Below are 23165 nucleotides of genomic sequence, written 5' to 3'. Positions count from 1 at the left end.
TACTATAAATAGATGCTCCCTCTAAGATTCTTGGAGCCTAAATCAGAAGCCCAAAATAAAAATAGAGAGCATCCTCCAACTCCTTTGACTCAAGTGAGCTCATCGGAACCAATAGATTGACTTACTATAAATAGTAAGTCCCTTAAATGGAGACAAAACACACCATAGGCTGTTGGAAAGCCTCTAACCACACAACTGAGACCCTCAAATCCTACTGTCAGCTCATGAGGGTCGCAATGGTGAACTGACCTAGCCAACTGCAGGAACCTACTAAAAAGAGGGACATTACACGGAGGTACTTGTAGCCACACGTGAATCCCCCTTCACTTTCATTGCATTCATTATTTCCTCTTTCACCTCTCGTATTCTCTGCTTCTCTGTATTGGGATCAGGGTACACGTCTTGTTTCACCTGATTACGAGTGATTATCAATACTTCATCTTCAATGTTAAGTAGGTTTAGTTGAGGCTTCAAGGAATTGGCTTCTTCATGATCTTCGGAACCACACCATCAACACAACTTCTGCAGTGTGTCGTTGTTCTCGCAGACTCGAGCAAAGTGGCCCTACTAGTTGCACACCCCACACTAAATCATCGGCCGGCCCTTCAAGTTGTATTGCATCCGGCTTTTGTTCTCATTACCTTCTCTTCCTCCTTGCTAGTTATTTCGGAACCCACCAAATGACGCATTGTTTGTTTGCTAGCTGGCAGTGGGTGCCCTGGAGGTAGATGGTTGTTCCAGAGTGAAAAGCACTTGTGGTCCTCTCGTCTTTAAGTTATACGAGTAGTCCTTGGTGTAATGGCCCATCACCTGGCAAATGTCACATAATGACTTTTTCGGACACACTCCTTTTGCAAGCCTGCTTTCTCTGCACTGTGCACCACAATTCTCCTTTGTCACTCTGCCTGTGCCTCCTTTCATCGTTTTGAACTCCCGCATCTTGCATTCCATATACTTTTGTAATGCTTGCACCTTTTTATTGGATTCAACATCGCTGCCACTAGCCTTGTCTAATGATTCATCACTCTCGGACAATGACTTACTTTTCTTCCTTTTCTTTAATGTTTTACTTTCGCTTTCCGAATTCATAGCTCTATCATACGCATCATTATGTGACGTCGGCGGTACTTGTCGTAGATAAATATTATGTAGCCAACAGGATGTATGTCGTCAGTAGATATTGTGTAGCTGATGGGTCCCTTCAAGAAGGTTCTTGTTATGTAGCCGACGAGTCCCTTCGGGAAGGTTCTTTTTATGTAACCGAAGGGCCCTTCGATAATTTTCATGTAGTCGATGGACCCCTTCAGGAAGGTTCTTTTTATGTAGCCGACGGGCCCTTCGGTAATTGTCATGTAGTCAACGGACCCCTTCGGGAAGGTTCTTCGGAAAGTATTTATACACCCTTCGGGATCATTGTAAATCATCATAATAAGTAGAATGTAATGTCTTTGGCATATGCGAATAATACAAAGAGTTTTGCTATTATTATCTATTGTCTGTGTGCATTGATCTCTTTACCCAGTATGGTAAACATTTGGCACCCTAGTCGTTGCGGTTATCAGTCGTGAGAAGTGTGACCAGTTGATGAGACTTGGAGCTGCTGCAGGCATGGAGTGTCTGTGTACTAGAGGCACTTGGAGTAGGTGTTGGACGTGAGGCTGTCTTGGTGGATGCATAGAGAGCTCGGGAGGAGCTGATCATCCAATTGGAGGTAGTACAATGACACTTGGCTCAGGGTAACTAGGAGTTGGAAACAGCGAAAGTGGCACGGGTGGCTATCAAGGTCAGCTAAGGAGAGTATTGTGTTAGCAGAGGCTGCAGATGCAACATGGTTTGGAGACCAGTTTAGTGCAGGCACGAGACAAATGTCAAAGTGATGTGACAGAAGTAGATTTATCTTGTTGTAGTTAGTCAGTTAATATATTTTGTTTGTTAATTGTCTTAGATATTTTGTAATTGTTGCCCAAGGATCACTTTTTCTTTGGGGGGGATGATGTCGTAGCTAAATATTATGTAGCCGACAAGATGTATGTCGTCGGTAGATAGTGTAGCTGATGGGTCCCTTCGGGAAGGTTCTTGTTATGTAGCCGATGGGTCCCTTTGGGAAGGTTCTTTTTATGTAGCCGACAGGCCCTTCGGTAATTGTCATGTAGTCGACGGACCCCTTCAGGAAGGTTCTTTTTATGTAGCCGACGGGGCCTTTGGTAATTGTCATGTAGTCGATGGACCCCTTCGGGAAGGTTCTTCGAAAAGTATTTATACACCCTTCAGGATCATTGTAATCATCATAATAAGCATAATATAATGTCTTTGACATATGCAAATAATACAAGGAGTTCTACTATTATTATCTATTGTCTGTGTGCATTGATCTCTTTACCCAATATGGCAAATAGTACTATCCTCATTTTTCTTCTCAGAGATGTGTTCAATCCGTCGACAAACCATCTCTTCTTCAATTCATCCGCCGGTTGGGTTTTCATCTTCCCGAGCAATTCCTTCAACCTTCTATTGTAGGTTGGGACAATTTCCTTCTTCCCTTGTTTAGCATTGTAGATCTCTGTGACGATTTCATTATTGCCTTGAAGCAGTATAAATCCTGCATGGAATGCTTTTCTGAGATCATCTCATGAAACTGTTTTGATTTTGTCCATGTCAGAATACTAGTCGATGACACCACCTTGTAGGGTTGCAGGAAACCATTGGATCCATTCATCTTTATCACAACCCCATTTGCCGCCCAAATAGTTTTGCACGTACAACAATGTCTGACAGGATCTTCCTTGCCATCACCAGTAAACTTGGGTAGTTTTTGTTTCTACGACATGATTCTTCTTGTTTGTCCTTGACTAGCTGCTTGTGTTCCCGAACTGCTAGGATTGGATCGTGGAAGGTTTCCCTAACCACCTTAGAGTGTCCTCTAGAACAATCGAGGAAATTGATGCAACAATCAATTTGCAGTGAGGCTCACGTTCAATGAGTCCCAAACAGTGTCCTCTGGAACCCCTTCACGTACCGCTTCTCTCCATACGAAGGTTTAAATACTTGCACAAAACAAAATATGAAGTTTTGCGGTCAGTTCATGCTTCCCTTCATATAACTCGGTTATACCATTTTTGTTAGTTCTCATGTTCTCCCCAAGAGGTATTCCCATTTATTCTATTCTTCGTATGCCATTGTTCATGTCGCTCTCCCCAGATTCGAAATCGACAACAGTGCCAAATGTTTACCGTCACGGGTAAACATGTTTAATGCATAATAGAATAGTAAAGAATGTAACATTGAGTTTCATAAAACTGAACTGTTGATTCCATTAATATTCATGTCAATACAATATAAAATAATGTACTTCAAATTGATATCTAATGTCGCTCAGGCGGATGTACATATAGTACCCAAAGGGTTGCAACTCAATTGTCTCATTCTAGCTACCTTTGGTACCAAACAACTTACACACTTAACTGATAACTATTCTTGAAGGTAATAACTATTCCCAAAGGTTACAATTATTCCCCACAACAACTGGAGGGTTGGATTGACTAACATAGACCCAAAAAACATGGAAAAAATAGTTAAAACAAATCCATGTTTTGGCCAAATGCAGCCTGGGTCCTGCCACTGATTTGCAAATATGTGATAAAAATAGCAAAATTCGTACTGGGTTCATCTAAAAGAATTTGGGCAGACTTTAAAGCTCTGCGGCAGATTTTTGCAATAATATGACAAAGACGAGACTTTTGCAAGAGCCAAACCAGAGTTTGGGGTTGCCAAGGAAGAATTTGGTAACATAGCTTTAAACTGATATTAGTAATATTAAGTAACAAGGAATTAAGATATTATTCAAATCCATAATATTTAAAAACATCATAACATTTAGATCAATAAATCTTAGCATCGTTAATATTAGAATCAAAACATCATTGCATATTCCTCATAGAAAATTGTGTCATAAATTTCTTGCAAATAGCAATCTCGAGGCTGTTCATCCTTGTATTGTGAGACCATGGAAGGTGGGTTGCCTTTCCATCCCTCTATCCACCTTGGAGGTTGGTTGTCATCCTTGGTCAAGCCCAAGAGCATGGAAGGCTAGTTGTCGATTACACCTCTTGGCACACAAGGACAAAATGTTGGTCCTTCATTCCATCTTTGGATGGCATGCTTAAAAAGAGCACAAAGGCTGGTTGTCCTTTCACCTCTCATGAACTCAGAAGGCCGGTCATCCTTCCTATTTGCAAGACACTTCACAAATCCAAGAAATAGTTTCTCAAGGAATTTGCTAGCCTATCTCCAACTAAATGTATCTTCATGAAAAATTAAATGTATTCTCAAGTGGCTGCTATAATTATGTCTCTAAATATTATTAATTGTTGCAGTAAGTTTCGATTCCAAATTGATGACATCCACTACTTCAGTGATTGTTGTAGAATAGTTGATATTTGTATGACATTGACTGATTGATGAGTTGCTTTGATTGGATGGTTTGAGGTATTGCTGAGTGAAGTGATTATTGAGAAATGGTACAATAAATGCTAGTTTAATATTTTGGTGAATGATAGTTGAATGAATACTGATTTGACAGAGTATTGCATGCAAAAGGCATAATTGAAATATGCATCAAATCTAGTTTACATCAAATCAAATACATCCAAAACACAAAAAAGATCAATTATGTTGATTTGTTGATAGAATAGGTGTGGTTGCTTATAAATCTAGCATCATGAAGTTATAGTCAAGATGATTGAGTGACAAAATGAGCAACACAACAATAGAATAAGATTGGATTAGTTGATGGCCCAAAAATATTAAAACTTTAAGAGGCAAAATCAAGGGCAAATCAAGGGCTATGGTTAAAAGGTTAGATGGATGGCATAGATTGGAGGATTAGAGCTTTGGATAAAGTTTGTGGTCATGAGAAAGAGGATTGTAGCTTATTCATGAATGATGATTGATAAGTGGTCCTGGAATGCTTGGAATGATCTCTCTTTTTAACTTTATCGGTGAAAGTGTCACCACCATTCATAAGAATTAAGTCACCACTCCTCATTGCTACCTTTGAGAATAATGAATTATTTTCCAAATTAATCTCCCTTGGATGTCCTCAATGAAATTTTCTGCCCTTTATACTATTACAAAGTAATTGGTAAAATACTTTCTTATTATTAACAGAGACCGAGAGGTCATTATATACAAAAGAATGAAATGATATTTCCTTAGGAAATTATTGTAAAGAATAGAAACATTATATTCTAGCTGAAAGAAAGCTAAAAAAGACAGCTAACTAAATATTAGAAACATTCTAATATTTACAATAGTTTACAAATAGATTACCATTAACTAATAATAGATGATTATCTATTATCATAATACCCTCCTTTAATGGTTAATCTATCTACAACACCAAGCTGTCCTCTAAATTTGACAAACTTATCAGGACCAAGAGGCTTGGTAAGAATGTCTGCAGTCTAATCTATGGTAGGAACATGCTACAAATCTATTGTCCTGTCTTCAACCAGAATATGTAGTGACAATGAACATCCACATGCTTGGTTCGTTCATGGAAGACTGGATTTTGGGCTAACTTGATAATGGCTTCATTATCAACAAACAAGGTAGTCGGTCCTGTTGGTGACATCTGCATATCCCCAAGCATCTGACAAAGCCAAATAGCTTCACATCCTGCCTTAACAATCCCTCTGTATTTGGCCTTCGTAGAGGAGAGAGAAACTGTCTACTGCTTCTTACTGGTCCATGTGACTGCACCGGATTCCAAACTGAACACATCCAGAAGTTGACTTTTTATCGTCAACTGAGTCTGCCCAATCCAAATCTGTGAACCCATTGAGTCTAGGATTAGAACTTTGAGAGTATAGAAGTCCATAATCTGAAGTGCCCTTCATATAACGAAGCACAGGTTTTGTGGCCATCCAGTGATCAACCTTAGGAGCTGTCATAAAGCGTGAGATATAGCTGACTGTGAAGCTAATATGAGGCCTAGTAGCAGGGAAGTATATGAGGCTGCCTACTAGTTCCCTGTATGTAGTATCATCAACGAAAGGAGAATCAGACTTTGTGGATAACTTGAGACCTTTCTCCATGGGCATCTTGCATTGGGAATTTGTCTAACAGAGCCCTGGCATATTTGGACTGAGAGATGAATATGCCAGAAGACTGTTGCCAAACTTCAATACCTAGGCAATAATGCATGAGCCCAAGGTCAATCATATCAAAAGACTGGCATAAATTATGTTTGATTCCCTAAATCAAAGATGTTGAACTGCTAGTGATGATCAAATCATCCACATAAACAACCAAAAGGATGATGTCACTGTTAGTAGTCTTGATGTACAAATTTGAGTCTGAAGAACGCCTCTTGAAGCCTTAATCACTGAGGTACTTATCAATTTTTATGTACCATGTTTGAGGGGCCTGCTTCAAGCCATAGAGAGCTTTTACCAATCTAAGAACCTAATGGTCTTTACTAGGAGGTTACGTCATGTAAACCTCTTCATGGAGATTACCATTCAGGAAAGCACTCTTGACGCCCATCTAATGGACCTTCCAGCCAAACTGTGCAGCCATGGCTAGGACTAATCTAATGGTGCTCATCTTTGTAGTAGGAGCAAAAGTCTCCTCATAATCAATGCCCTAATGTTGAGAAAAGCCCTTCGCAACTAAACGAGCTTTGTACTTATCCAAAGTACCATCTGATTTGTATTTGATTTTGTAAACCCATTTGCAACCAATGAATTTCTTCCCTGGTGTAAGATCAGAAAGGACCCAGGTGTTATTCTTTAGCAGGCTCTAGTTTTTAGATCTCATGGCCTGTTTCCACTCTGGAATTCCTTTAGCCTCGGAGTATGTTTGAGGTTCAAACGCACTATAAATGTTGGCCATCAAAGCAAAGTTGACAGACTTTGTAGGTTTGCTCTTTTTTCTGAGCAGTTCTTCCATCAATGAGCTCATCATCACAAAGATCAACAAGTGTCTTAGCCCACCACTTAGGTTGGAGAGGAAAACAACCAACATTAGTATTAGGAGATGTTTGGTAATCAAGTTCCTCATTAGGAGAACTTGGATCAAACTTAGGTGAAGCATCTACAAATCGAGGTGATCCTGCAAGAGAAGTTGGAGGTGTTTGTACAAGGATCACTGGTATAACTGGAGCTACTGGAGCCCTCCCATCAGGTGGACCTAATGGAAGTCTAACTCCCAAATCATGAGCCTTCATAGGCTGATCTGTTGGATTAGGAACAGGAGAAACAGGCACGAATGGTCCTCTTTGCTCATCAAAGACTACATCACAATTGTAGATGAGACGAGATGTCTCAACATCAATCAGACAGTAGGCTTTGTGAAGACTAGTGTATCCAACAAGCATGAGTTTCTAACTCTTGGCATCCAACTTGGTGTGTGACACATCAGGGATCAAAACAAAAGCAAGGGAGCCAAAAACCTTCAAGTGACTGATTCTAAGTTTGCGACCTGACCAAGCCTCTTCTGGAGTTTTACCTTTTACCGCCACTGTGGGTGACCAGTTCAAAAGATAAACTGTAGTGTTCACTACTTCTGCCTAGAACTTCTTCAAAACATGTTTGTGTTTGAGCATGGATCGAGCCATCTTGGTGATTGTTATGTTCTGAGATTCAACTACATTGTTTTGTTGTAGTGTGTAGGGTGTTGTTAACTAGTATTTGATGCCATGAGAATCCAAGAACCTATAGAAATCATTAGAACAATTCCCCCCCATTGTCTGATGTAAGAGTAATAATAGATTTCCCAGACTCTTTTTCAACTAAAGCTTTAAACTTTTGAAATACAAGAAATGCATCTGATTTCTTTTTAAGGAAAGACACCCACATTTTTCTACTGAAATCATCAACAAACAATAGAAAATACATGGACCCAAGAACAGGAGTGGCCATAGGGCTGTAGATATCATCATGAACAAGCTGAAGTACCTGAGAAGCTTGCCATGAATCGCCACCTATGAATGGTGTACGATGTTGCTTACCAGCCTGGCATGCAACAACAACTCCAAGCGGCTGAGTCTGAATCTCTGGCAATCCAAGAATAAGCTCATCTTGAGCAAGCTGTGAGAGAGTGCACATTTAAGTGCCCATATTGCTGATGTCAAAGTGTGCTAAATAGAAGACCGCCAAGCAACCATAGCCAAATCTTGAGAATCACCAAAATCAGTGAGCCGGAAAAGACTATGATCCTCAAGACCCACTACAACAGTAGATTGAGTCACCCAATTAGTGATGGTACACTGATGTGAACTGAAGGTGACATCCAAGTGTAGAAAATGTCGCAGTAACTAAAAGTGGATTTAGTTCCATCCCTTGAACATAGTAGATAGAGGAAAATGAGATTCCTCCCAGCAGATTGAATTTGAATGTTACCTTTGCCAACAACAGTGTATTCTTCTCCGCCACCAAAAATAATAGTTTGAATACGGTTGGTAGTCAGTAAACTAGTCTCTACAGTGAGTGAAATGACGAGAGGCACTTGAATCAATGTACCAGGCAAACGACTTCACATGATCTATAGGTCTTTTAGCCATAAAGGCATAAAAGGCAGCTTTTATTTGCTCAATGTGCTTTGCACTGTTTGCTTTGGGCTACAAACCTAATTGCTTAGATTGTGCAGCTAAGAGTTTCTGACATTCAACCTTCATGTGTCTAAACTTGTGGCAATAGTTGCATTGTATGTTCTTCAAGGAGCCATCTAAAGATGGAGCAGAAGAATTCTGTTGAGATAACTGCTGAAACTTGCCTTTATCCTTCTAAAAGGATTTAGCAACAAAGGCTTGTTCTATGGAGGTGGAGGCGTAAAAGGCAGATTTTATCTGCTTAGTGTGCTTTGCACTGTTTGCTTTGGGCTGCAAACCTAATTGCTTAGATTGTGCAACTAAGCGTTTCCGACATTCAACCTTCATGTGTCCAAACTTGTGGCAATAGTTGCATTGAATGTTCTTTCGAGAGCCGTCTAAAGCTAGAGCAGAAGAATTATGTTGAGATGACTGCTGAAACTTGCCTTTATCCTTCTGAAAGGATTTAGTAGCAAAGGCTTGTTCGGTGGAGGTGGAGTTGGAGCTGCTACCAAATTGTTGTTTCCACTAATCTTGCTGAAGCATAAGTGTGCAGAGATCAGTGAACTTCAAATCAACACCAGAAGATGTTGAGAGTCTCGATAAAATGCTCGTAGGACTTTGGTAAACTCTGAAGAGTGATAACCACACTGTCCTCTTCCTCCATCTTGCACCCAATAGCAAGCAACTAATCACAAATTTCCCAAATCCTATTCAGGTGTGCCTAGAGTGAGGTTAGCTCATCCATGATAATAGAAAATAAGGTGTTCTTCAAAAAGAAAGCTTTGCTTTTGTCAGAAGTCTCATGACGACCTTTGAGATGTGTCCATATCCCAGTAGTTATCTTGCCAAATGGACCCTGAGAGAGTTGATCATCAACCACAAATAATTTGAGAAGCATCACCACCTCTTGATTATTCAAATCCCAAGTATCTTGATCACTACTAGGAGCAGTCGAACGCTTTGTAACACTCAGAACAAGTTGATCGGTATTCCGATATTCAAAAATTGCAATGATCCGCTGCTTCCAAGTGCCATAATTTCGACCATTGAATTTTGAGTTGTGTTTGAGAAGAATGTTTGTCAGAGATGCCATGGCACGTTTTTCAAAAAATGTGAAAATCTGTAAAGGCATGTTCTTTGAGGCAAAAATGGAAGACCTAGAAAATTTGGAGAGTGACCCAAAAGAGAGCTTGAAAAACCCAAGAGGAATGTGTTGTCAGTTTCTAGATCCGCTGGCTTGAAAATTGAGGCACCTAGAGAAAATGGACGACAACCAAGTTGAGCTCTCGTAAAACCCACCAAGAATCTACAAGCAAAAAAAATTCCAAGCTCAAAATTTAGGGTTTCAAGCAAAAACCTAGCCGATGGCTTTGAAGGTCTGCAAAAAAAATGGTGGTTTTTTGGAAAAAATGGTCAATCTGCTTCCAGAGCATGACTATAGACTAAGACGATGCTTAAAAACAGAGTTTGTCCTCCAAATAAAGGTCTATGTAGCAGTAGCAGGTGCTCAAACAATGTAGAGCCATTTGTAAAAAAATGTCAAAAAAGAATGACCTGTAGTGAGGACCTGGCCGCGAGTTGCCATACACTGAAGAAAATGACGCCAAAGGCTAGACAGAGTGCACAAAATGAGGCAAGGAGGAACCAGACACGAGTTGGCAAAAAATCGCGTGAGTGCGGGCTAAAGACACGATTTTTCCAGTCGTGAGTAGGAAAAATTGCGTGAGATGCAATCAATGGCCTAATTTTTTATCAGCAGATCCCTAAGTTGCCAGATTCGTTCCTTGTTGCTTAGATTCAGGTCCGGGTCCGCATGGGTCTGGATTCGCCCATGGGTCCGCTGTGGGTTCGGGCAGGGTCCTTAGTTTGGACTGTGGGTTCGTTTGGGTCCTTGTTGGAGCAAACCCACAAGGAACCCAAGAGGACTTGGGGCTAAAACAACTTTAAAGAGTGTTTTTTTATTTGTTTTCTTATGTAACTCTAAAAAGAAATTAATAAAAAATATTTCACTCATCTAATCTCTTATGTTGAGGAGGATGATATAGCAGCATATGGGACTAGTGGAACCAGTTTGGGTTCCAATGATGAGGATCTAGATATAGTTGCACTTTGGGATGAAGCCACTGATTCTTCATTTTATGATGATCCATTTGACCCTTGAAGGGCATTTGATACGATGATTATTGATAAACTACTAAACACTTGTCATCTATCATGATGTTTCAAACTTTATTATTTGATGAACTAGTTTATGTTTTGCAATTTAGTAATTCAATGTATAATTTTCTTTACAATCATGAAGATTGATTAATGAGCAAGTACTTAATGTTTATCGTTGACATTTGGCATTGATCAAGGATCAACCAACAATTATTCATATTGTGAAATGACTTTGTTTTGCAACTATGCATGTTTCTTTTGTGTGTGTTTATATATATATATATACCCATGAACCCAAATGGGAAAAAAGTTTGTCTGAACCCATGAACTCAAACCTTGAACCCAAATCCATCCTCGAACCCAAATCAGCAACTTAGACAGATCCTACACGAACCAAGGATCGTTCGAGTTGCACATAAATTTGTGATGTTTTTCTCTGAAAACCCTAGCCATAGATATTGCATATGCAATTTTTCTTTTTGGTTACTAATCTCCAAGATTCAAACGGATGAAAGTCTTCACAAAAAATGGAAACCCTAGCCAAGTTTATGTGAAAAAAATCTCTAAAATGATTTCAAAAAATTTTAATAAAAAATTTCAAAAGAAATTATAAATTTTTCAAAAAAATTTGAAGTATTGGCTCTGATACCATATTACAAAGTAATTGGTTAATTAGATGCTTATTATTATCAAGGACCGAGAGGTCATTATATACGAAAGAATGAAACGATGTTTCCTTAGGAAACAATCATAAAGAATAGAAACATTCTATTCTAGCTGAAAGTAAGCTTAAAAAGCTACAGCTAACTAAAGCTAACTAAATTTTAGAAACATTCTAATATTTACAATAGTTTACTAATAGATTACCATTAACTAATAATATACGATTATCTATTATCATAATATATACCTCAACCTCCTCATCATGTCTGCCCTTTCGAAGAGTTACAATCTTCATAATTTATGCCTTTTGAAATAATCCTTCCTTTGTTTCTTCACATTCCTTTCTTGTTTCATTAATCCTTCCTTAATTTGTATCTTTCATTCTTTCATCCTTGATTGTTCAATTTATGATTCAATGTTGATGATCCATGGCTGTCCTCGAGTGAAATGATATCCCTTCTATATCTCAGGTTTAAGGGAGTCGGGAGTCACAACTCTTCATATTATGTCTTTTGACCATTCATCAAACTTAATTGAACTTTAATTATACTATATATTTTATTTTATTATTAGATTCCATTTCCAAAACTGGGGACGTTACAAAAACTATAAGAGTTGGTAAAGAATGTTCTATACCTTGCAAGATTGGCTAAAGATTATAGCCACCAAAGGTCTAGGCATTTGACCAAAGTGCAAGAGAGATCATCTGTAAGAGGCTTCCCTTATTGTCAAATTGTATTTGTTAGACTTCTTTTTTTTTTCTCTGAATATAATGAGATTACCAAAGCTTGGTAGAATGTAAAGAGTCTGATTAATCACTTATCAAAGAACCATGATGTATTCAGCAGAGTAGTTACAGATTATGTTAAATAGCCAACACAATATATGTAATAAGGTGATTCAACATTGATCAGAAATGTATTCTTTTCATTGGTAAACAGCAGCAATGTTTATATCATATTTGACAACTATGATAGTACATTCAGTGCAATGTCAATGCTCAGTTTAACATACCAATATTTGCTGCTAAATACACAATAGAAGCTTCAGATAGCACTGGTAAAGGACCTCCAAACCTAGCTGCAGCTCCAATCAATAAGTGACTGATCTATATAACCTGTCTAGCCCTAGTACAACATAACAGCAGTCATGTACCTGTCAATGACACCCAGATGATTTGCAGACCTGTTACCATCCTGGAAGCTGTTAAGAAAACAGAGACAACAACTCAATATTGATTATTTGCAGTGACAGTCTTGTTGTGGCTACTATATGTCACTTCTAACTCAACTCCAACAATGTACAGCACTTCTGTAATATCTCAGACAACAATTTCAGTATGGATAGCAAACTTCTATGGACTTAAGTGTTGTACTACATGTATGGAATTACCCAAATACGTAAATTGTTCTCAACAACTCATTCAAAGAATATCAGACAATAGTACCTTTCTAAACCCTCTAGACTGTGTCTTTCAACACCAAAGAGAATGATTGAGAAAGGGTCTCGTTCTCCAAGCCCAATAATAAAAATTCTCTGGAAAATTTCATAAATCTCATATATTTCCAAGCATGGTGAAAGAGAGCTCATCAACACTTTCTAAGAGCTCATCCATTCATTTTGTCAATGTGGCATAAACCAAATCACTTTTTTACCCTTTCCTATTTTTTTGAGATTTTTGTTTTTTGGCTGCAATTTTATCATGATCTTTTTTTCTTTAATTTTTTCTTTACTGTTTAACATAATTGTAACATCAGGATTTCCCGGGTCTAAATTATTTCTTTTAAGCATAACATCAATAGTCTGATACTGTGATACCGAGTCCTTAGCATTATGTATGCTGATTCTTACGTATTCAAAGGATAATAAATAGAATCATTCTACAACTTATAATACTGATGTAAACTTTGCCAAGAAAATTTATTCATCTCAGTCTAGATTCAAATAGATCCTTTTATATCTCATAATGGTAGAAATAATATCTCATAAGTCATTTTTGTTCATCCGTAGCCAGCTAGGCATAGTAGTTTGTGATAAATATATAATACTAGTTGTTGGTTTTCTGAAGTGCACCAAAGATTATTATTCGAGTAACCTTGAGAATACATCATTTATAAATTCAAATGGCAATTGTTTAAGAACTTGATTGATTTTATAAATCGACATCAATGCACATGCTATCACAATTTTCCGAACAAATTCACAATACTATTAACACCGAGGAATTCACCGGCTGAGAAGCCATGAAATGGTGAAGAGGTGGAGTTAATCTACAAAAACACGGAAGAGAAATCAGTTATGTTTAAAATAATTAATTAAACCTTCAATTTTGAAATCTTTAAAGAATGTAATTATGTAATGACAGATTGTGAAATGCTAGATGCATGTAAAATTGGCAGAATCGGTTGTTCTAAGGATTCCTACACCTGGAATTCACTTGGCTGTAAAGCCAAGGAGATGGGTGATGAGGTGAAAGAAAGGAATCATCAATAATATGAATTAGTATCAAATATGACCGAACAATGTTCATCATTTCTAATATGAATAAAATAATAGCTCATGCATATTTCTGTTATTGTGATCTCCTACTGCCAAGTTGTATGGTGAGTTAATTACTAGGAAGCCCAATGGATGGCTAGAAGTCCCCTGTCTATTCCGGGTAGGGAGGACCTTTCTCTTAGAGATCATGTGGGGATAAGTTGTGATCCGAGGTTGGGTGGTTAAGCCCCTGACAATGTTTCACCTCTCCCCAAGATGTCAATCGTGAGTCAAACAGAGATAAGCTATGCAGTCAATTGTTTAACAAAAACTAGTAATATCACTTTTATGAGGAGGTAAGATTAAATTGAGTTATTTCATTGTTACTGTTATTTTACACCTGGAGATAGAATCATGGATTGCTTTTCATTTATATGAATATCGAATATAAGTATATTCTAATCTTGAGATACTATCACAGTTAAGTAATTGGAAGGAAAGGAATCTGAAGACCTAATATATTGAAAGATGACTAGAACCCTAAATAATATAGTGGTATCGGGAGCCCTAATTAAATCTGTGGTAGCGGAAGCCCTAAGTGATATAGCGGTATCAGAAGCCCTAAATGAACCGATGGTAAATGATGCCCTAATTGATACAGTGGTATGCGATGCCCTAATTTAAAATATAGTGGTATTTAATTGAAATTATCATTTGATTTTAAGAGAGCGGTCTTTAGATGATAGTCGTCATGTGAAATTTTTATAGTGTATTTGTGGACTAACCTGGGTGGTTGCAGAAGCATCCTTGGTTTGATTTCGATCTCAGTTTTCCAAGGTATGTGGTTTTCAATTTCTGTAGTAAATTCATTTGATGGTATTTCAAGTTTTTAGTTAAGAAATTTTGTTTAACTGATTTTTAACGGTAAATCTTATTCACATGAACATGAATGATATAACTGTCTTTCTATGAAACGAAGTAGTAACTGTATTCTTTGAGTATGTTAGATGTTAATTTAAACCCGGAAAATCCAAATGTTACAATAATTTTCCTTCAAACATAAATCCTCAAACGCTTTTTTATGTCTCCAATGCATTATAAAATAAAGGGACCATTTACTTTAAATATTTCCCACAAAACCATAGACGATGCATTAATAAACTAAAATAATTAATTTATCTTTATAATAACTTTATCAACACAATTTAAATTATATCAATGATAAATAAAACTTCATGTTGATTTTAAACAACTACCATTAACATGTGACTACCACTAGATGTCCAATTAGAATGACTTAGTATAAATAGTAAGTATGCCCGAACCTTCCTCAGATCACCTCGGAATGAATTGCAACCAAAACTGTCTAGACTCTAGGCCAAATGGCCTCTAAGTTCCTTAAGTGCATAGTTCCTAGACTCTCCAAGACTCTTTGAAAACTGGTGAGTTCCAAGTCGAGTCACCCTAGTTGAGTCCTAGTGACCCATGACTCTTCAGAAACTCGACCAAGGCAAAACTCCCCTAAAACTTAGTTTTTGTCAAGTCTTGCAGATTTTTTGCTGAGTCCCGAGTCAAATTAGCCTTGTTCAGTCCACACCAAGTCTGTGTTTGGGAACTATGCTTAAATCTCTTGGACAACCTATGGGACCAAGGGGAAATAGGTAATGACGTCATCATGCTATAAGTGCTGGAAAGGGAACTTTAGACCAGCTATGAAAGATTAATGTCATTCTATCAAAGAATACAAATGATATATTGATAAAATATGAAACAATATTACAAAAGAAACCCCTTGTTTAAATAGGTGAAGGTGACCATAGGGCTGCAAAGTATGACATGTTTTAATGTTATGACTTGAGATTCTCAACATGATAAATATCAGTTTACCTAGGAAACAAGAAGTAAACGTGATAAGATAAGATCTATGTTCCCCCAAGTTTTCAGAACAAGGACAGCGGGACAGGTTTTTGGGATGGTAAAGTTTTTGTCGATTATTGGGACAGGGGGGACGACAAAAAGGGACGGCTAAATATATAAAGGGAAAATCCGAAAATATACAATATATAGGAAAATTTGCATATATACATTACATTTATATTAAGACATGGATAAACCATGCCATTTAAACATCATAGAACCTTAACATACAACATTTCAATAATCAAACTCAATGTTCAATATGCTATAATGTATTCATAATTTGGAATTATTGTCAATGCGCATGTAATATTAAAATAATAACAAAAAAAATTGAAATATACTCAAGAACATAATTTAGAATTCATTTTCAATAGAACAAGAACAATAACCCACCTTTCAAATTGAAGCACACTACTATCATTTAATTCTGAAACTACACTTCCAATTCATTGTAAGTGGACTAATATTAATACAAAAATGTCCTCTATAGAGTTCTGATCATGATATAGGTCTGTTATAGTAAGACGGTATCTTGATGCAACTAATATTCACCATATCTTCTACAAAGGACCTAGATCAACCCAAGACCAACCTAGCACTGATGTATTGCCAGAAAATGACATAAGGATGCATGTTCTAGGTCTACAATGCACTTTTCAGACTTTCCCAGCACCTTGCAAACAGTCTGCTATATAATTCTGAGTGTGTAGCATGACTATAACAGCAATACTAATTCCATGATTCTTAACGTAATGTTGTCAAATACTAATCAGAGGGCCCCAAATAGCAGGAATTAACTGCCAAACAGTTATAAGCATGTTAGGGTGAACTTGGAAGGAGAGGCCCACTTTAATATTAAAAAAGAAAAAATATTTTATAAAATTATAAGTGCCGATGTTGTCTGTAAAATTGGGGATGCCCAGCTATCTCAAGGACTTCCAAGGAATTCCTGGGACGTACAGACATCCCGAAATTTTTTTTTTTTGAAGCCCACAAGTTTCCAGGACGTTTCCTGGGAATTTTCAGAAAAGGGGGATGGGGGGAACATCCCATACCCGTTCCCCTATCCTCGGGACATCCCTGTTTCTGAAACTTGGCCTTTTTGGACAGGGACGTGTCCCCGGGGAATGTAGGATAAGATCAGAAGACACCTAAGACTTCTAGAAATATTCCTAGAACCTATTTGTACCCTAAGTGATCATAAGTAACACGTGTGAAGAGGACCCCCAAGCAATGAACTAACTAGGTAAGACACTTATGTCACACCCATTAGAAGTCAAGGTTAGATTGTTGTAATTTTCTTTGTAAGAATTGTGTAAGCTGTTAATCTCCCTCTATAAAGCCTATATTTTGTAAATGGGGTACTAATTTCATAATAAAAGTGTTGCTTTCAGAATTCAGTCAACTGTTATATTCGTTCACAACCAAATTCTGATTTTTTTAGTTGTATATTAAGTCAAAATGACATTGAACATAAATTTCCACTGGTCCATGAGTGTCTCTTCAATTTCATTCTTGATCATGTGTATCTCCTTTTGTGTTGGTTTGGCCATCTTGAAAAGAGTTGGTAGTTTGATTGTTCTTGCATTATAAATTTATGTAAAGGCTTACATACTTAGATTGAGTTTGACAGGTTGTGCAAGATGAAAGTTAAGCACTCTGATACAACTGATCCACAGTCTGGGTTGAATCCTAGAGGACAACTATCTAGATGAAGTTATGTTCATACGCAGAAGCTTTGTGATACAGGATAATGCAAAAATTGAGAGACATATACAATTGAAATAATTATTAATTATTACTATTTATATAATTGGCTTCTAAATGGAATGTTCTTGAGGAAGATGTACGCCTATTATTTTCTCATATATTTACCTATTTGTCTACTTCTGTCTTATGTATATCTGTTGGCGTTACAAAAATTAAATGTTGTGAAGCCAAGAACCGTTACGGTAGTTGAACCATTTCAATGCATGACTTCCAATCTCCCAATGGTTATGAGGTGTTGAACCGTTTGCTAGTGAGTGTGCAATGCGTTGATGGATGGCTTTGGCATAGGCCAAGCATCATTAGTGCTCCCTGGATTGCTGTGTTAACTACGATGTTCTAAGTCTAAATGTGTTGCTTAGAAAAAGAGTTAGATTTTGCAATTTTACAATTTGATTTGGAAGTGTGTTTGACCCTGCTATGACCACGGTCTAAACCCTTGAATGTTTTACTGGAGTCTGCTTACTCCAGGAGTGTATAACTTCATGTAGAGTGCTCTGTGGCACTTGCAGATGTACAAATGGTATTAAAGTTATCATGAGCACCTGGGAGGTGCTTTGCTTTACCGCAAATCCATGGAAGTCTACCCATAGTTACTGCAAGCCATGAGAATGGTTTTGCATTACTTAAGGCACCGATGCTGATGGATCTTCATGTATCATCCAACTATAATTTGTGAGCTTTGACATATTTATTGCTCATGAAATTGTTGATATATTAGGAAATAGGATGAACATTCCAAGAAAGAAATTTAAGTGCATTGTTTGGACATAACTGTGACATCAGAAGCTTACATAATACCACAGATTAGATTATTACTTCATAATGCTCAAATACCCTATAGATTTCTTTTAAAAGACAAGATGTGCTAGGCCCAACACCGAACAAGTCGCTCCACATAACTTGGAATAATAAATGGACAGAGTTGAGAACTAACAGATAGATAGCTCTTATATACAGTGTTAAAGTAACCCAAAACTTGATAATAAATATTCACAGTGGCTGGAAACAAGTAAAGGATGTGCTCCAGCTGTTGGAATCTTAGTTAAAGCTGTATATGCTGTCCACAGTGCCACTAGCACTACCTTGGACATAGCTATTGCTCTTTTGCAATTTGATGTCAAAGACTGAGAATTCACATCAGAAACCTGATCATCCTTCAATTTCTCATTCTGTCACAGATCATTCTAAGGCCTACCCAAGTTTAATCGTGAGCAGAATTAATGCACTGTCTGCCATTCCACTGAGGAGCTTGAGACTCAAAGAAAAGGCAATATTGCTCATTTCATTACCAATCGGTCTGAAGAATGATGTGATTGCCTGGACCTGAAATGACTCAATGTATCTTTATACAGTTCCTCTTGTTGAAAAGAGCTACAGCGGACACAGTGTCCAGGTAACTGATGAATGGAGATACAGAATCCCCGGAGTAACCAAAAAGACAGTTATAGCTGTCCTTGATTTTCTGACAGACAGTGCAAGACAATACAAGATCTCCTTCAGATTCATCTCCAATGTAATATATCAAGATGTTCAAGGCCAATCCCAAGTCGTTCGAACATATTAGATCATTATCATTGCCAGTAGAGTCTAGATATTTGATCTTTCATCTGTATTTCATAAGATCCTGTAGTCTTCTCATTTAAATTTTGCACAATATAATAGCTGGTACACAGAGGAATGTGTTTCCTACATTTTCATTTGATACTGTTCCTCCTACCAAACTAAATGCTAACCGACAGACAGCCTGAAAGAACACACATGCCAACAAAATAGATATGATATATTGAATCGCTGAAGTATGTGCTGATTGTGTTCACATACAGTTCTTTCTGAACCATGTCTCCAGTTAGATGGTCTGAGAAATATGAGACAATGATGTCTGAATTACATCAGTGCCAAATTGCATGAAGTTGGAATAAATGAATAGTCAATATCTTGCAGTGTGAGTTGGCCTGAGAATAAATATTTGCTGTGTTCCGCACATAGTGGTAGGCACTTTCTGTCTAAAGCTCCATGAATGGCACCTAATCCAAAAACCCACCTTTTTTCATCACATGGATTTATATTCTGCCGAAATTGAAGGAGACGTATGCGATATAACACAATATCAGTCTTATTACAGCATTGAGCCCAGCATCTGGAATGTACTCCATCAGAAAGCATTCTGATAAATGTTAAACAAAGAAGACCATCAGCAGGCCTGGGATCAGCAAGGTTCTGGTCACCCATCATTTTTATCTTGTTTTCTAGGGGAAAGTATATTTCTTCAAGTCCGTCCATATCAGCAAGTTTTAGATCTTTGGTATAATGCCTTATGGCTTCATGTTTTGTCGTTTCATGTTTTTCTGCTAAAGTGAGTATGCAAGAAAACCTCAAGTGATAATTTACAATTTTCTTCACCATTTTGAAATTATGGCAACAGCAAAAATAGTTTAACCATCTGGTTCCCAAGCCAGCATACCATAGTATTATCTCCTCGTCTTCTAGAGGAATGAGTAACTTTATAGGTTGAGGTCGTCCCATGGAGTTTATCAAACCACCAAGCCTAAGGGCCTGCCTTAGCAACTCCATTGGCGCATGGATTTTTATGCATAATTTTGTTAGATCCTTGATTGTCTGCTCTGCATTATTTTCATCCTCTGGTTGTGTGTGTCTTTGTGTTTCTATAATTGAGCTTCTTATATCAACGTTAAGATATTTGTCTATTTTCTCCTGGAATTGGTCATAGGCATCAAGTAGCTCCTGGGGCAATTGATCACGAACTGCCTCAATAGTCAGAAATCTACCACTAGTGAACTGTCGATGCCAAGACCAACGGTCTTCAGTTGACTGTAAAAATGTGTTCACTACTTCTTGTGCCCAAATTTTGAAGTTGCTGTTGATTTGTGGCACTATGGGTATCTGAGGGTCCCGAAGACTACCATCCCTCAACTTCCTTAGTACTCGTGACAGTATTTTCATACCTATGCGTTTACGGATGGTCTCCCGAGCATTCCTCTTTTCTTGAGCCCGTGCCTGACGGCGTTTTATGAGTTTCTTCCAAGCTCGAATTGCTTTGTCTGACATTGGAGGAAATAATTTAGAACGAGTAACAGCCTGGAGTTCCATTCCTAGAAACTCTATCTTCTCTTCAATGGCATTGTGTAAGGCTGTTTTTGATTGATTCACCCTCAATTTCAGATTTCCTTCTAGAAATTCAACTAGTATTTTTTTAAGCTCGAACGTAAGTCCTTTGGACCCTGAAGAAGCTATTAGAATTTCATCCAGATAGCGACAAGCATAAACCTTGATAGGTTTGTAAAAGAAAACGGGTAATTCTTCTGAACTCTGCCGCAGTCTTTTCTTTTGCACCCACGTCCTAAGTGAAGACATAGATTCCATATTTTGAATGTCATTCAACACACATTCCCTGGGCAATACTAGTGACGTAGGATCTCCTGTTTGACTCCCATGCCTTCTCTCCAGATTTTCTTCATCAACTTTTCTCCGAACACTCTCAATCTCTCTATCAAAGAAATCCAGATAAATATTAATTAACATAGAACACAGACTATTCTCTTGAGGGAAACCGCGTCCCAGAGAAAGCCCTCCAAATTCTAAGTTCAATACATTAGCTTGAAAGAAACTGCATATAAGATCAACGAGCAATTTATCTTCTATCTTCTTCACCAAAATGGAAGCAAGTATCCCTACCCTTTCTGAATTAAACTTCTCTTTCTCAAATGCAACGGTGAACCACCAAGTTGGATTAGTCACATATTTCTTGATGTATCGTAGAGCAGTATGTCGCCCGATCCCTACTCGCCCACCATATGCAAAATTCACAAAGCGAGGCTCGTATACTGCCTCCAAGGCCATTCTCACCGCCTCCATTATCACTTTAAGCTTCAAATTAGGAAGAACCAATGGCTCCCCTTTTCGCCTAAGTGGCATCACTTCTACACAGCAGCCCTTCACATCAAAGTTCCCCTCTTTGAGCTGTTTTGAGGCGTGTTTCAGCCATAGATAATCAATGCCATCATTGGCAGCCCTGGCTACTATATCATCCACCTTTGTACTAGAATTGACACTCAGCTTCTCATAGGCAGTCAACAACACTTGTGGCCTGGCTATTACGTTTTCAACCAGATTATGCCATTTAGGATATCTGAGCCTTCTTTTGACAAGGTTTTGGAATTTGTCTTGGCTCAGAGTTCTCAGTACAATGTTCTTGGCCGGCAAAACCGTAGTGGTTTTTGGTCTTCTATATTGCAAATACGTTATTTTATCCATCCGTGCCCTAACAGCTGGTGTTCTTAAGGCAATAAAATGAAACAAACTCCTATCTGAAAATGAAAAATATTAGGTGAGTGAAGTGTAAATTTAATGATTTGAAAGTGTTCGAAATATAGTTTTCAGGGTACTATACCTTGTTTAAAGATTGGCTTTGGCTTTCCCAATCTGTAAATTATACAACGGCCCAGGGTTCCCATTTTCTTGCTTTCCTTTTCATTTCCTCCCTTGGTCAGGAGTTCGACTGCCAGTACATCGTGCAGGCAATTCTAACAGTGCGATGTGTTAAAATTGATCTGGTGTTCCCGTGCCTTCCAAATTTGCTGAGCAGTGGTACTGCAATCAGGGTAACGTCTGTGCGGCAACCAAAGTGGACCATTTATTGTAATTATTAATTAATTATAAATAATAAAAATTGAAAATTGAAATATAATGAATATAATGAACTTTGTTTTCCTAAAATGATATGGATTTTCATTAACTACTTCTAATTCTTTATTTTTTTTCTCAATACATTATTTAAATATTTCTATTTATTTAGTTTAATTAGCTATTATTTCTATTATCTCCTTTATTAATTTTTATTTTTAAATTTATTTATTTAACTTAATTAATTATTATTAGTCTTTATTTTTAAAAAATAAAATATTATTTTAATTTAATTAAAAATCATTTATAATTTAATTTATTTACATTAGAATTTATTAATTTATGAATCTTAAATTATCTTCACTTTTAACACTTATTCTTTTTCTATATATTTAGAAAAATAATTAATTTTATTTCACTTTTAATTCATATTTTTCTTTTATTTATTTAACTTTTGATTTTTAAAAGTGATTGAAGTTTTATTTTTTAAATTATTTTTTTGAAACTTTAAATATTGATCTTTACTTAGTCAATAGAATATCTGTGTGGTTGAAGTTTTAGTTTTTAAATTATTTTAATTTATTTTTAAGTTGATAGACTTATATGTGAGAGCTAAAATTCACCAAAATCGTCGGCCACTGGAGCCCCTATTCTTTGTTAGTCACTTTCATTATTTTATTATCATTTATTTATATTGTTTGTATTCTTTCTATTCTATTTATTTATTTCTATTATTTGTATATTTTCTATTATATTTATTTCTTTTAATTTTCCCCATTCCATAAAGATCACTTTGTTTTTTGTTTTTCCATTTGCCTTTGTTTTTCCTTTTCATGGGAAGTATTTTTAGCTTGTCATGCTTTTAAATTGTCTAGCTATTTGGAGTTTTCAATTTCTTCATTTGAGCATTATGAAAAATTCTTCTGTAGTGGTGGTAATG

General features: G+C 37.1%; 1 protein-coding gene across 3 annotated transcripts in view; it reads right to left on the bottom strand.

Moving 5' to 3' along the window:
- The window catches only part of LOC149559510 (RNA-directed DNA polymerase (reverse transcriptase)), a 75907-nt gene extending 53689 nt beyond the window's left edge, over positions 1-22218 (bottom strand). Inside the window, exons 1-2 of one of the 3 annotated variants that reach the window (XR_016365174.1) lie at positions 21993-22211; positions 12431-12619 (exon numbers count right to left, since the gene is read on the bottom strand). Coding sequence is in view for 1 of the 3 variants with exons in the window: in XM_089833421.1 (XP_089689547.1) it covers positions 19469-21909; positions 21993-22056 (2505 nt within the window). In the remaining 2 variants the exon portion in view is untranslated. Of the gene's footprint in view, positions 1-12322; positions 12620-18447; positions 21910-21992 lie in introns of those variants that run through there. The other 2 variants (XR_016365173.1, XM_089833421.1) reach the window with 2 other exon arrangements.
- Between the last annotated feature and the right edge of the window lie 947 nt (positions 22219-23165).

The sequence above is a fragment of the Cupressus sempervirens genome, chromosome 5, assembly GCF_028749045.1.
Source record: "Cupressus sempervirens isolate cs-2001-9-10 chromosome 5, ASM2874904v1, whole genome shotgun sequence".
Classification (NCBI taxonomy): domain Eukaryota; kingdom Viridiplantae; phylum Streptophyta; class Pinopsida; order Cupressales; family Cupressaceae; genus Cupressus; species Cupressus sempervirens.
This window is presented reverse-complemented; position numbering and strand designations above follow the sequence as displayed.